Genomic DNA, 15,266 nt, shown 5'->3' on the forward strand with positions numbered 1-15,266 from the left:
ACTGATCTGTATCCTGCCTCTTTAGAAATAATGGCTTTTCAGTGAGGCCCATTTCCAGTTTACAAGGAGGCATCCACGTGACATTATGCAGCAGCATTGACACTTTATAAACTGATGCCAGTCTACCAAAACTTTATCATAACTAAGGAATCCTCTTCTACTCAAGGATTCAAAGGTTGCACTGCGCGTGGACGTGCATGTTTCAGGACCCATCTTTTTGAGAAAAAAAAAATGCAAAGTTGATGAGTATTCCTGCTCCTACTGACAAATGGAATTCGGAACATGAGGCTTAATTAGGCAGCTAGTTTAATTAATGGCATGCCTCTCATTAGAGAGTGTGACTAGAATGAAAACCAGCAGATACTGCAGCACTCCAATAGCTGAGCTTTAATGAGTTCTGAAAAACGGAATAATGGCTTCATTAAGAATGGATTTCTATCAGAAGACAGAATTAGCTTCTAAAGACTAAATGGAAACCAGGCCTTCAAGAAGATGAGGTCAAGGTCATGAGATTATAAAGTTTAGAAAACTCAAAAGAATGCAAAAATAAATAATATGTTTACTGGCCAATAATTCCATGAGAAATATTTGAATATTCTCATTATGAGACAGGGAAGACAATCTCTTGTTGGAGTATCTGCCTTGGCAAGCACTGCAATTTTATTATGCTTACACATTCCTGAAGATGTGATTTCCTCGAGCTTGAGAGGAGCTGTCAAGTCCTACCTTGGCTCTCTCTTTATAGGGTCTTCGAATGTCTCAACCCCAGTCAGAGTATGCTATACTACTGTAGCTGTATGTAATCTGGCATTTCTTTATAAGAAGGAAATATTTACAAAAAATTAAATCAAAATTTCCTTTCACTCCCCTGAGGCGCACTAGCATAGGGATTCATTTAACTGTCTTCACCATGTTCTATCCATTGACCTTAGTAATTATTCTCTGTGCATTGGCTTGCTAGATAAACTGAAGAGTTTCTGAACCACTTTATCCACTTAGTGATTTTCTGTGATTATTCCTACTACCTCTGCCTGGATCTTCTATAGCTCCTTCCATTCAGGTCCATGCACCATCATCTACCTCTGGCCCTGTCTGCATGCACGTTCATGCTGCAGGTTATGCCTTGTATCACTTATTTGGGGATGTTCTACAACCAGACAGATGGCCATAGCTTAAATATAAACATAATAGATGGATAAACACCAAACAGCTACTACGTTTCCTTCAGTAAAACTTGCAGTAAATATCTTAGTAAAGCTAGTCCAAGAATAATAAAATGAACTACTTTTAAATAGATAGATAGATAGATAGATAGATAGATAGATAGATAGATAGATAGATAGATAGATAGATAGATACTATATGGTGTCTGCCAGACTAGTGGCTTATATTTTTACTGCTTATTTACTCCTTCTCAAAGGTATCCTAGATGGCGTGTCCTTAGCTCGCCTGGATGTTGACAAAGACTTCATTTTGATGTTTATGAACGTGGATGAAAACTTGAGCTGGTATCTGGATGAGAATATTGAGATGTTTTGCAGTGACCATGAAGATGTGGACAAAGAAAGTGAAGATTTTACAGCTGGCAACAAAAAGCACTGTAAGGTCATCCCCTCTATCATCCCCTCTCACAGTATGTATATTACAATGATGCAGGTGCTGTGTTCTAACTTCTGCTTTATGTGCAGCTATCAATGGATATATGCATGGGAGTCTACCAGGTCTGGAGATGTGTGTTGGAAGTGCTGTGTCCTGGCATCTGTTTGGGATGGGCAGTGAGGCAGATGTTCACACAGCCTTCTTCCATGGACAGACCTTGACGGTGAGACATCAGCGCACAGATGTTGTCAGCCTCTTTCCTGCAACCTTTGTGACAGCCAATATGTACCCCAGCAATGCTGGAAAGTGGCTGCTGAGCTGCCAGGTTAATGAACATCTAGCAGGTAAACAGCTCTTATTTTTATATCAGCTTTGCATTATTTACTGTATATTTAACCATTCAAGGCAAATTACCTCTTAGTATTAGTATTTACTACATTTAAGTGTGTGTTTAAGCATGTAAATGATATGTTTTTTTACTCTACTGTTACTATATGAACATTTCAAAGGTAGATAGATAGATAGATAGATAGATAGATAGATAGATAGATAGATAGATAGATAGATAGATAGATAGATAGATAGATAGATAGATAGATAGATAGATAGATCTTTATTGATTCCTGAGAGGACCTTCACTTGCCCGGGCAGTCATAGTGCAGAATATAACATTCTCAAACCTGTTAAATCCAGTTCAGGTTCATGGAGAGGCAGAGCCTGTTTAAGCAGGACAGGGTGTATGGCAGGAAAAAGTATAATAAATGCAGATTATTAAATATGTGCAAGCCCTAGAGCTACACACAAAATATACCTGGTAAACATTTAATATATTTTATCTCTAAAGAAATATTGTCTCTTTTTCAATGTATCTTTTTTTATTGGCTGAGGAAAAGAAGAGTGTACACAAAGGAAGCAGACATTACACAGCCTCACAGCCATGCACAAAACAGTTTGTGAGTAGTGCCTTTTAACACACCTTTGTGTAATGAGCTGGAGGCTAAATGACCTACAGAATAACATGGAATGGAGAGGATGGGCAAAATTACTTTTGTTGCCCGGTAATTTTGCCATTATCTTCCTTCTTCTGTTTGCCCCCACTGAGTAAAGGTTTAGTCCTGTAAAGCCACTGGCCTACATGATCAGATTACTCAGACATCTGCTATCCCCTGAATTGATGTTACTCCTTCAGGAGCAGATTACAGACATTAAATGACCTGAGTGTCTCTTTAAAGAAGAGCCTGCTCTGACAGGTCTTTGCTATCCGCCCAGCCCATTTGACTGTTCAGATGAATCTCCCTGGTATTTATTAATCTGTACTACCTCTATTATAGTGACTGTCCTCCTGGCCTTCCTAACACATGAAATATCCCTTCCAAGTCCTTTATCTTTGTTTTATTCAGTTACAGGTGGTTGTTTCTGTGCGATACCTCATCAGCTTTTTATTCTCATCTTCCCCACTATCAATACAGCTTATAACATAGAAGACTATTATGACTGTAAATATACAGTGCATGTAATTCATAATTGTTGCATTTGTAATTAATTTGGGTCACTTATGAAGAAATCTGTTTTCACTTTGACATTAAAGAGTCTTTTTTCTGTTGATCAACAACAAAAAAAGCCAAATGAAATCCATTGTGATAAATGTTGTATAACCATTAAAGGTGACAACTTTCAAGGGATGAATACTTTTTTAGGCACTTTTAGCCATACCTCAATGAAAACTGCTATACAAGAATAAATTGAATTGAATATTTCTTTTATTGATCACATTTAATTAAGAGCTGTGCTATTCTTGGACCGCATGATGGCACAGTGGCTAGTGCTGATGCCTCATGGATCCATGAATTATTTTTGAATCTTGCTCCTGGTGGTAGACTGTGCAGAGTGTGCATGTTCTCCACATGTCTGTGTGTGTGTGTGTGTGTGTTTTTTTGTCTTTTTCTAGGTAGCTTTTTCTGCAAAATAATGGTGATGTGTATATTATGCTAATTAGTGATAATAAATTAGCCTTGTGGATGTGTGCATAAAGGGAACTTGTGATGGGCTGGTGGTCTTTGTGAGGCCAGGCTATGCTCCATACACTAGTGTCTCTAAATTAGATTTGTCATGTTTAGCAGCACAAACTATTCTTGCATAACTGAAATGTTTAGAAATTAAATAATCAAAGTGCTGTAACAAAAGTGAGATGCCACGGAATTCGAACATGTGTACTCAATGCCATAACATCCTTCACCTTTTGGAGAAGGAAGGTTCCAGATAAGAAAATGTGCTAGATTTTCAAGTAATATGTTCTCCATGAATCCCAAACTGTTTGGTAAAGCTGTTGTGTAAAACAAGTTGGTAGAAACATTAGAGATGACCCATTCGATCAATTACTGAGTGGAAACAATCAATTTTTGTTTATAATAGGTGGTGCTAATCAGTTTATGATTAAAAAGATAGATAGATAGATAGATAGATAGATAGATAGATAAAAGGCACTACATAATAGATAGATAGATAGATAGATAGATAGATAGATAGATAGATAGATAGATAGATAGATAGATAGATACTTTATTAATCCCAAGGGGAAATTCACATACTCCAGCAGCAGCATACTTGATAAAAAAATAAATAAATTAAAGAGTGATAAAAATGCAGGTATAACAGTATAAGGTATAACAATACAAGACCTGCATACACGTGCTATATAGAAATGGTGTCATATTTTAAAATAAAGAAAGTTTAAGAAAATGGATGACGCCTGAGAATTCTTCAGTAACTTCTAAAGGAAGCAAAGCAGATTTTCACAAGTTCTTGATGTGAATGGCACCGTGAAGTGTTTGTGAATGATTCAAATCAGTCATAAGCTTATTGTAACTCTTATTTTAGTTGGTTGTTTTTGTGGTCATGGAACAATCCTATATTTCCCTTAAACCTAAATTCTAATCTGTGCTCACTAACACCCACTCAGTTTTGGTGGCTTCCACTGTTTCTGGCCTCTTGTTCTTACAGGTCTGTACATTTCCTTTCCTTCTCTGTAGTGTTGCATTGTCTACAGATGAAAGACACAGGTAACTCTTGGGAGAGACATGCCCATTCTTAGCTTGTGCCAGTTCTTTTAGTACTTCCACCCTATTAGGAATTTAAAGTCAGTTAACAAGATGTCCATCTCCTCAATGCCAACAGTACACTGCCAAATTCTGAAACAAGCTGCAAATTGCATTACTTATTCAGATACAAATGATATATTGCCACATTTGCAAAGTAAAAGCAGCTGAATATTATACCTCCATTATCAGTAGCTGACTGCTTGCTTCCTTCTGCTGCAATATCAAGTGGAACTAAAGTAATTTTAGCAGTCACCCCCCCCCACACACACACAATCTCTTTTTGCTGCCATCAATAAATCTCTGAATTCCTGTTTTCACTCAGAAAAGAGCTATGCATTTCCATATCCGCTCAAACAGAATACAAGCCATCCATTCTCATGAATACTAATGTGTATTTAAATAGCTCATTATCATATCGGCTTCAATATCTATAAAATATTCCATTCCATTATCTGTTATATTTTCATACGGTGACCCACATGGGGAACGTAAAAAGTTTTATACACTTGGGGCAGACAATCACTCAATGAGATTATTTAGTTTGCTAATAATTAAACTACATACTTCAGAATCTCATGTTGTTTAAGTTGTCAAGGACTTTATTTCAGCTCCGCAACTCAGTAGTGTGTTTCAGATTTCTAAAAGTTATCACTTCCATTCTCACCACTCTCCTCAAGTACACTATAAATCAATGTAAACCTATAAGTATTATAAGTGCCAGGCAGGGTTATCCAACATCCTTCCTGGGAGAAAAGGGGGACCCTTGCCAAGGAGGAAAGTTGGAATGGAAGAACAGCAATGGACTGGCATCCAATCTTGGATGGGGATGGGACCCTTACCTGGACAGGAGTACAAAACAAAGGAGCAGTGGGGGAAGACTCCTATTTCTGAATATTTTTCTCTACTATTTGCTATGCCACAATATCCCAGGACCTCAATAACTTTGTGGACACCTGCAGGGCATGATGGGAGTTGTATTGTTGTGAGTCGGCCTGGCTGGGTCCAATGGGTGCAGCCAAGCGGTGCTGTGGAGATTCACGATCCCTGTTTCTCAGAGCTTCAGCTTTACCCAGAAGTGCTTCCATCAGGCTAAGCCCTGGCACTAGAAGTACACTTGGGTCTGACATTAAAAGAAGCTGTCCTGCATTCTCCAGTGGATTTTTAAGTTGGGAAAAAGGAAGGCAATAATCACTGGAGGGAGGTAGACAGAGAGAAAAGAGAAGGAAAGAAGAAGAATTTTCTGGTTATTGTGTTTTCGCAACCTTGGAATAAATCTTTGTGAGGTATTTTTATAATAAAATGAACCCGTGACTAAATTTGTATTGATTGTGTCCAGAGTTCGGGGCTTGGTGGCGCCACCTATCTGTCACAGTATTTAGATGAATTAATTCTGTAACATCCATCCATCCATTTTCTAACCCGCTGAATCCGAATACAGGGTCACGGGGGTCTGCTGGAGCCAATCCCAGCCAACACAGGGCACAAGGCAGGAACCAATCCTGGGCAGGGTGCCAACCCACCGCAGGACACACACAAACACACCATTAACCTTATCAATGCAGCTGACAAATTGGAAGACCTGGTCAATAGAGTTGACCTGCAATAGTCACCAAAGTGTTTTTCATAATGAATTCGCTGCAGACAATATTTAACAAATTTGTCCTTTAGAATTCAACATTAAGCCAGCTTAGGTGATCTTTTTTTTCCCAGTTCCCCATGATGCTGTATGAGGCCAGTGTGACTGTAAAAACCAGTCTTAGAAAGTTAAAAATGTTACATTCAATTACGTGTCAGCTTAATTTCAATAAGTTATCAGTTTCACATAGTTATTTGGACTACTGTATAGTCTTTGACCGCCTGTAAGTTAACATGAAATAGAATTTTCTTTGCTATATCTGTAAAACTGAGTGTTAATTAAGCCAGTTCTGAAATATTCTCACTGCTAGCATGAACTGTTAGATTAGTTTATAAATAGAGCATTGGAATACAGTTTTCTGACCAAACTTACTGTTGTACATGTAATATGACTGTAAGACCAAACACAGGGAAAAACAAAACAAGATAAATAAGCCTTAAACAGAACTTTCTTTAAACAAGAATTTTTCTTTTCTTTAATATCGATTTTTCTCTATTTTATGTGGTTGGATTTGAAATTTTACTTAAACTATTAAAACAAAGATATCTGATCTGTGCAATTATTTGAACACACATCACACTATTGCAGGAATTATCCTATGAAGCAAACAAAAAGCTGCAGACAAACATAGCTACAGCGATAGCACAGGGTTTTAACAGCCATGTTGGACAGGGGGTGTCACTACTTGAATTGCGCTGCCTGTCTAATTTGTATAGAGCATGCATAGAACTTTCAGACATGCATACACTTTACGGTGCTGCCTGATCTGCTTCACATACATGTGAATAATTTGCGGCGTATATATGCATTCTTGATGTCACTATCCAATTAGCATTTCAGCAGGATTTGCACCATGCCTGCATTTAAAAACAAAAAATAAAACAACCTGCAGTCTTTTTAAATGAGGTCTACATTAGCTGACCATAATGAGAATGTTATGAAACAACTTTGTTGTTCTGCATAGATTTATTGTTCATTTTATCCTTATTTCTGGCCATGTGTGTTATGCTCCTCGCTATGTAGTGCAGATCAGGTAGTGACAGACACTGTTCCCCAAGTACATATCGCTGATCCCTTTCATCATTGGCTCTGTGAGTGTTAGTTAGTCATAGTGACAGAAGCATGGGAGGCGCATAGAAAGTTAAAGCAGAGTATTTTGTTTCAGGGAGGCACAGTGGCGCAGTGGTTAGCACTGCCTCTACACAGTAGTCACAATAATCAGTCCAGCATACAGTAGTTGGCAGATGCTTCTCTAACTCTCAGAGATACTTAAAAAACATTGCAACATTATAATCCACCCAACTGGATTAAAATAAACAGTTTCTCAATTTAATGAAAAATTTCCATAGGCAATCTAACTGGAAAATTGTACAGTTGGACCAAAATGTGATGTATATACAACAGGTATGATGATATTACCTGGTATTTTTTTGCCTTGTTAACTACTTCTGCACAAATTTCAAATGGAGGGCCCTTTCACAGCATGGGAAAGGAAAGAATGAAAGGGGCAGGAGTGTGCGACCAGAAGATAGCAGAAGGCCTGTCATTTATAGTTAGTGCCCCAGATGTTGGTGTTTGGAGGGCACTAACTTAAGACTGGCCACACTGGGACCCCAAATGAAACCAACCTATGCCCTCCTATCAGCACCAGAGCAGCAGGAATTTCTAAGGGAAAATACTTTGTATTCATCTGGTAAGAACACTAGGCCTAAAAACAGTTTTGGGTGCAGGGTTCTTTAACGTCAGGGGTGATGGGATACTGGGAGCTCCTGGAAGGAGCTGTTTTGTCCGATCTGGACCCAATATTTTCTCTAAATTTGGAAGTGATCCCAGAGTCCCTGAGATAAAGAAACCTGTAAAAGCAAAATGAGATTAGAGTTGGTGAGACGGCATTGGCAGTTCTCTGTCAGAGAGGAAATGTTTAAAATAGTTTGAAGAGAGGATACTTATAAAGGCTCGGGAAATTGCAGAGAATGGGGAGAGGAAGAGGAGAGCAGGTTAATTAAAACTAAACAAGGATTCTGTGCCACTTTAAAAAGGCTGACACAGGGCTTATGGATATTGTGCTGGGTGCAGTTTTGTGTTTTGTACCCTTATTATCTGTACTTATTTGCTAGTTAAATGCTGTCAGATTATTTCTGCAGCTATTAGACTTTGCCGGTCATGACATTTCATAACACACAAACTGGCATTTTTGATAGCCTCCTAAATAGAGCTGTTAGGAGGAGCTCACCCCAGAGCATTTTAATGACAGGGAACGATGGTACAGGGACTCGCAGGATGGAGATGAGCAGGTGAAAATTCAAAAATAAACAAATAATAATAAAGTAGACTGTCAAGGTTAAAGCAGATCTAAAATAAACTATATTTTTATGAAGATAAATAGTGTTAAATTTAAATTCCTTAGTGTTTTAGTAACTTTGCCTTTGTAGTTTCCTTTGCCATTTTCTGTGATGTGCAGTTCTGTAATGACCCTAATAGATTATTTTCATGCAAAATCGATCTCAAGTCAGCTAACCCACAGGAGACAAAGAGAACAGATAAGTGGATACTATTCTCCATGTAGAATGAGGTCATCCCTCAGGGGTCTGTCCTGAGACCATCACTTTTTCTGACTTATATTAACGACATTGATTTCAGTATAGTTAGTAAACTTGTGAAATTTATAGATGATACTAAAAGTGGAGGAATGGACAGGCACTGAGGAGGAAGCAAAAAGAATTCAAGTAGAGTTGGTCAAACTTTAGAACTAGGCAAAACATCTGGAAAATGCAGTTTAATGTAGAAAAGTGCAAAGTTCTACATATAGACAATAGGAACCTCAAATATAAATAAATACAAGATGGGAGACAATGTCATACAGGAAGCAAGCTCTGAAAAGAATTTAGGGGTTTATATTGACACGCCATCTAATCAATATGCAGAAGTGTTCAAATAGGCAAATAAAATGTTAGGCTATATTGTAAAAATTGTTCAGTATAAACCAAAGGATAGTATTCTCAGATTATATAATACACTAGTGAGACCACTACAGAAAAGACATAGCAGCATTTGAAGCTATACAAAGAGCAACCAGGTACATTCCAGAATTTAAAGTTACATCCTAGTCTGAAAGGCTTAGAAAATGAAACCAGTTTAGTCTTGAGTAGAAGAGACTGCGTGGGGATCTAATCCAGGACTTCAAAATTCCCAAATTCATGGGTAAAGTAGATCCAGCAGAATTTTGTCAACTTATCGGTAAACCACGTACTTGAGATTAAGGACAAATGTGTTTATTGTGAGGCCAGGGAGCATTTCTTTACGCATAAAGTTGTGAGACTCTGAAACAAACTACCAACTAAAGTGGTGACACTATGGCAGAAGAAGCTCTGATCAAGAGCAACTTAATTTTTTTTAGTTTGTACAATTTGTTAACCCCTTAGTTTTTCTGATTTAAAGATCTGGCCTATTTGTTGACACAAAAGCAAAGTCTGAGTTAGTATAAGCCATCCTAATTTAGGGTGTTCATAAGAAATGTAATGATTTACTTCATGAGGTAGAAGTACATAATAAACAAGAATTGTTGCATCAGATATTTGAAATATTAAAATATGTGCTTCAGCTTAAAAGTCTACTGTCTAAAGATTGTAGATTGTAAAAGATGTTTTTTACTTTCATCTTCTGAGAGATATGCAACGGTGGAGCTGAAGCAGAAACCTTCACAACCTTTAAGAAGTACCTGGATGAGATTTCAGGACAGCTTAGGTATTAATTAAACGAACACGCTTGTTGGACTGAATGTTCTCATCTTGTTTATCATGTATTATGTTATTCTGTTCTAAAATCATTTTGTGAATTGTATTTATTTATGCATTAATGTGCTCTTCATATAAATATGTAGCTGTTTTAGACTGTTTGTCACGATTATGATGGCTTACGCTCCTTCCATTTTCTCCTTTGCGCTGTCTCATTGTACTGTATGTGCCAACAGATCAGTGCAGAATGGGCTCACACTATTATCAGCCTGCTCTTCTGCAGAGCTAATAAAGTTGGGCAGATTCAACAGGCCAGCCCTAAAACATGGTCTAAACAACTCATGTTAGCACAGTTCTGGTGTAAGAGTTACATCACCAGTCTGTCTTGTCATTGTAGGGGCCTTTCAAAACAAAACTGACCAAGCAAGGCTCTGACTTTTTTTTATGACCTTGTTGTTTCTTTAAAAGAATAAAGACAATAATGAATGTCAAGGGTGACTATGTACTTTATCTGTGGATGAAAACCTTTAAATATGGTTAATTTTAAGTCTTTGTGCTTTTATGTGAACATCATTAAAAAAAAGAAGGGTATGCTAGTTTCTGGCAGGACTGGCACTACACCAGCTTGGTGCCCAAGTAAAAGAAATATTCAATATCTATAAAAGCAATCCACAAATGACCCTGTCCAGGAACCTCACACCTAGCCCCCCCACATTATGCCCTTTAGTTTATTGCAGCATATTCTGTATCTGCTTTAAAAACTGTCCATTTCCAATCCTTAAATCAGGAGTTGGGTGGAAGGTTGAAATGAAATGATAGATGAATGGATGTATGGAGAGATGCAAGCAGATGTTTTGTGCATTATCCTGTGTTAATGTTGCATTTAATTTTTCATATTACATTTTCAAATACTGTATTGTGTGCTGGGCCTATCAGTGGAAAGGTGCTTAATAAGAATAAACTATAATAGAAATTGAAATATTACTGTCCATCCATTTTTATACCCTCTTTCCAGTTCGGTGTGTTTAGACCAGTACAAGTTACTCAATGCAGGTGACCTCTTATGCTGCTGACCTCCTTTAGTCACAGCTAAGGAATGCTTCTTTTCAGGGGGCATAAAAACATAATACAGTCTTTTATGAGCTAGTCAGTGTGGAGGAGTACGTAAAAAGCTGGGCTGTAAATCACAAGGCTACAGCATCAGCTCCACACACTGACTCACTCTGTGACCCTGAGCAAATCATTTCACCTGCCAGGGCTCACTCTGCATAAACATGGAGACCATTGTGATTGTAAGATGATTTTGCTACTAACCAGATCCTTCATCTTTTATGCTCAAATACTTTATGATGAGCAAATTAAATTATTACTTATATTTGACAACATAATTAAATTACAAATCCTCAAGAACAGTCAGTAAGGAATAGCAAAAGTCAATAAATGCTTACTGTATAAGCCATTGACAGTGTGCCAACTAAAGTGGTGACACTATGGCAGAAGAAGCTCTGATCAAGACCAATTTAATTTCTTTTAGCTTGTACAATCTATTAACCCCTTAGTTTTTCTGATTTAAAGATCTGGCCTATTTGTCGACACAAAAGCAAAGTCTGAGTTAGTATAAGTTACCCTAATTTTGGGTGTTCATAAGAAATGTAATGATTTACTTCATGAGGTAGAAGTGGATAATAAACAAGAACTGTTGCATCAGATATTTGAAATATTAAGATATGTGATTCAGCTTAAAAGTCTACACTCTAAAGATTGTAGATTGTAAAAGACGTTTGTCACTTTCACCTCCTGAGGGATATACATGAAGGGCTGCATCTGCAGTAAAGGACATGAGCGTCAGTAGGCATTGTGTCTTTGGAACCAAGTTACGCTAACTATTCTTTAACATTTTAGTAATTATTTACCACTCTGATGCTGATCTTTCTGATCGTAAAACAGGACATTACGATAGCAACTGAAGATAAGAATTCATAATTGATTACAGAATTACGGTATTTGAGGGTTCCTTTAGAGAGCCTCTTTCTCTTACACAAGTTGGCTCAACAACTAATCAGCACATTGTCATCTCATAACAGGCTTTACTTTTGACTTTAGTATTATTTCTGTCCAGTCGTTTTAGCTCCAGACCGTCCTCAGGAAACTGTGACACACACATACACAGACAGACACACACCCATCATCAAAATATCGTTGTTTTCAGTATTAGGGGATCCTAAAATGTCAAGATCTGTTGAAAACCGGAGATCAAACTTTTTCACAAATTTAAAGCTTTCACTTCCTCCCATAGACGATAGGTACAAAGCAAAAATAACATCATATTTGTAATAACTGACCTTGAAATAGTCTAAAGTGATAACCACATGCTTATGTTTAAAATTTGTCATTTTCAACTTTGTGACTTTTAAAGGGCTAAGACCACTGGTAAAGAACCAGATATTACAAATTATTATCATTATGATAGCAACATTGCATAACATAAAATGACACTCCACACACCTATATTACCAATCTCCATTTTTTTCAAACTTTTGCGAAAAGTTACTTTGACCCATCATATTTACACTAGGGGGCTAACCACTAGTCCTTCAAGTCCTGCTGAAGATATCTGTTGGTTTATTCTCTATCCTAAGGATGCAATTTCCAGCACAAAATTTAGTCGAAAAATGGCCTACAAATGAATTTTTTTTGGATCTAGAAGGCCAAAACAATGGAACCTAAAAAGACTTGATGTCTTGCCTAACTACTGTAGATATCAAGATGAGTCAAACAGTATATCATTTGTGGGGGTTTTCTTGTAATGGTGATTTCAATTCATTCCTAAGTAATTCTTAAGAACACAATAGCAAGGTCATTCCACCAATAGCTTATGTTCTCTGGTAACAGTTGAGAGATTTTAAGACCATTGGCATAAATAGAAGCTGCAGTCCTCCTTCTGTAAAGGCACATCATCCCCTCAGTGGCAGGTCCATCCACTTCTCAAGTACACAATGCAATATTTTGTCAATACACTACATAAAATTGCATCCACCCATCCTATTTCCTGAACCTGCTCATTACATTTTAGGATTGTAGTGAAGATGAAGGCTTTTCAAGTAGCATCAAGCTTATTGGAGAAGTCACACAAGCATGGCCAATTAGAAGTCTCCAAGTACTCTAACATGCAGAAAACCCTGAGAAAAGCCATACCAACATGTGGAGTAGGTGTATACAGTGTACTTCACATACTGCAGGCAGTGCCCAGGCCAGGATTCAAAACAAATCAATCGTAGGGCATATACATTCATGGAGGCCAACTTTAGGTGCTTTAATTAACTTGACATGCACATATACACAAGTTTCTCTGGGATGTTGAAGGAAAGCCCAGACAGACACAAGATGAACATGCATAATCTTCTCAGGTAGTACCCAGACTGAGATTTGGACTAAAGTCCCTGAAGACATGAGAAAGCAGAGGTGACCCACAGCACACCATTATTCGTCAAATGTGTGTCACCACTTTTATCAACATGGTCAGCGCTGCTGCCCCAGAGGCCTAAAGTCTTGGATTCAAATCTAGGCCTGTAAGGAGTCTGCAAGTTTTTTACCTAAGTCTGCATGAATCGCCCTCTCATGTGCCAATGATCTACACGTCAGGGTAATTTTAGACTATAGATTGGCTCAGCAAGAGAAAGTGTGCCTCACAATGAGCTGGTACTCCATCCAGGGATGGTAGCTACCTTGTGTCATTCACTGCTGAGATCAGTGTTGTGCATGAACAAGTTCAAAAGAGCGCATTCATTAAACAAGCTAATTTTTCTAAGAACGGTGAATTTAATGTAACATATTTGCAAGTGAAGAACCTGAACGTGAGCTAGTTCAGTTTTATGTGACATTCTGGATCTGGTTTAGGTCCAGATTAAACGTTTTGCCTTACCCTGTAATGTAGGGGTGGAGCCGAATATGAACACGGTATTCGGATAAGCACAAGTAGTGGATTTTTACAAATATTTGTTTCGTACAGTAAAGTTTTAGCCATTTATTTGTATTCGGGAAGAATAACGTAAAATGAAATAGGCACTGCATGTGTCTGCCTGCTTGTGCTTAAGCTGCTCCCCCGCTGACACGAGCACACGGAGAAGTTAGTTAACCCTAACCCTTTTAGGAAAACCTTGTACTTCACAAGACCACTTTATATTTTTTCCTGTTGGACATGCAATACTGTATGTGACGCGAATTTTGACCGGCAGAGTAATAGGTTAGTTCACCTACACACTGGTTACACAGTCACATTTTGTGTTACACGGTTGGAAATAGAACAGTAATTTATATTTACACTTGCATCTATTTAATTCCTTTTAAAATGGGAGGATATTGGCAATATATGGTTATATGTGTTTGTTGCTTGATATAACTCAATAAAGTGTATTTAAATAAAAAAAATCTTAATAATTTTATTTTATTCAAGAACACTGAAATAGCCTAATATAAGGCATGAAAAGTTGAAAAAAGTAAACTCATAGGTCAGGAGTGGGCAAAGTCAGTCCTGGAGGGATGCAGTGGCTGCAGGTTTTTGTTCCAACCCAGTTACTTAATCAGAAGCACTTATTGCTCAAGTAACGCTTCTTCATTTTAGTGGTCTTGCTCATTAAGATTTTGAACCCTTATTGCCTATTTTAGTCTTACAAAGCTGTATTCTTGGTTTTTAACTGCTCCTTATTAGCAATAAGATTCAAATGACAAAAGAAACTAGCATTTCTCCATTTAACTTGTTTCCACTTATACCTGTGTGTATTTAATGTGCACTATTTGGTTTAATTAAATACTTAGAAAGAAAGTGAAGAGAAAAAGTAAAGGGCTGAGAATTACTCCTCAAGTTTAGACTTCAAATAATTTAGACGATATCCTTAGGAAAAAAAAATCTAGGATATGAGAATGATCTGATTATGGCAGATTTAAAACATTAACAAGTCATGAAATTAAATTATTGACATGGATTATTTTCTAATTAAGCAACTGGGTTGGAACAAAAACCTGCAGCCTCTGCGGCCCTCCAGGACTGACTTTGCCCACCCCTGTCATAGGTAATTTATTCTCACACCTTAAAAAATACAAAATGAACTGAACATGAACTAATTCAAAATTGAAATGGTGAACTATGAACGTGAATTTGTTCATTGTAATCTGTGTGAAGTGAACTTTGAGCTCGTTCTT

The 15,266-nt window shown here is 37.5% G+C and overlaps 1 protein-coding gene across 1 annotated transcript in view; it reads left to right on the plus strand.

The window, feature by feature from the left end:
• LOC120538217 (hephaestin-like) overlaps positions 1-15,266 on the plus strand; it is a 70,809-nt gene that overhangs the window by 1,858 nt on the left and 53,685 nt on the right. Inside the window, exons 2-3 of the mRNA XM_039767672.1 lie at positions 1,421-1,600; positions 1,689-1,943. Coding sequence (XP_039623606.1) covers positions 1,421-1,600; positions 1,689-1,943 — 435 coding nt within the window. The remainder of the gene's footprint in view (positions 1-1,420; positions 1,601-1,688; positions 1,944-15,266) is intronic.

Source organism: Polypterus senegalus, chromosome 10 (assembly GCF_016835505.1).
Source record: "Polypterus senegalus isolate Bchr_013 chromosome 10, ASM1683550v1, whole genome shotgun sequence".
Lineage (NCBI taxonomy): Eukaryota > Metazoa > Chordata > Cladistia > Polypteriformes > Polypteridae > Polypterus > Polypterus senegalus.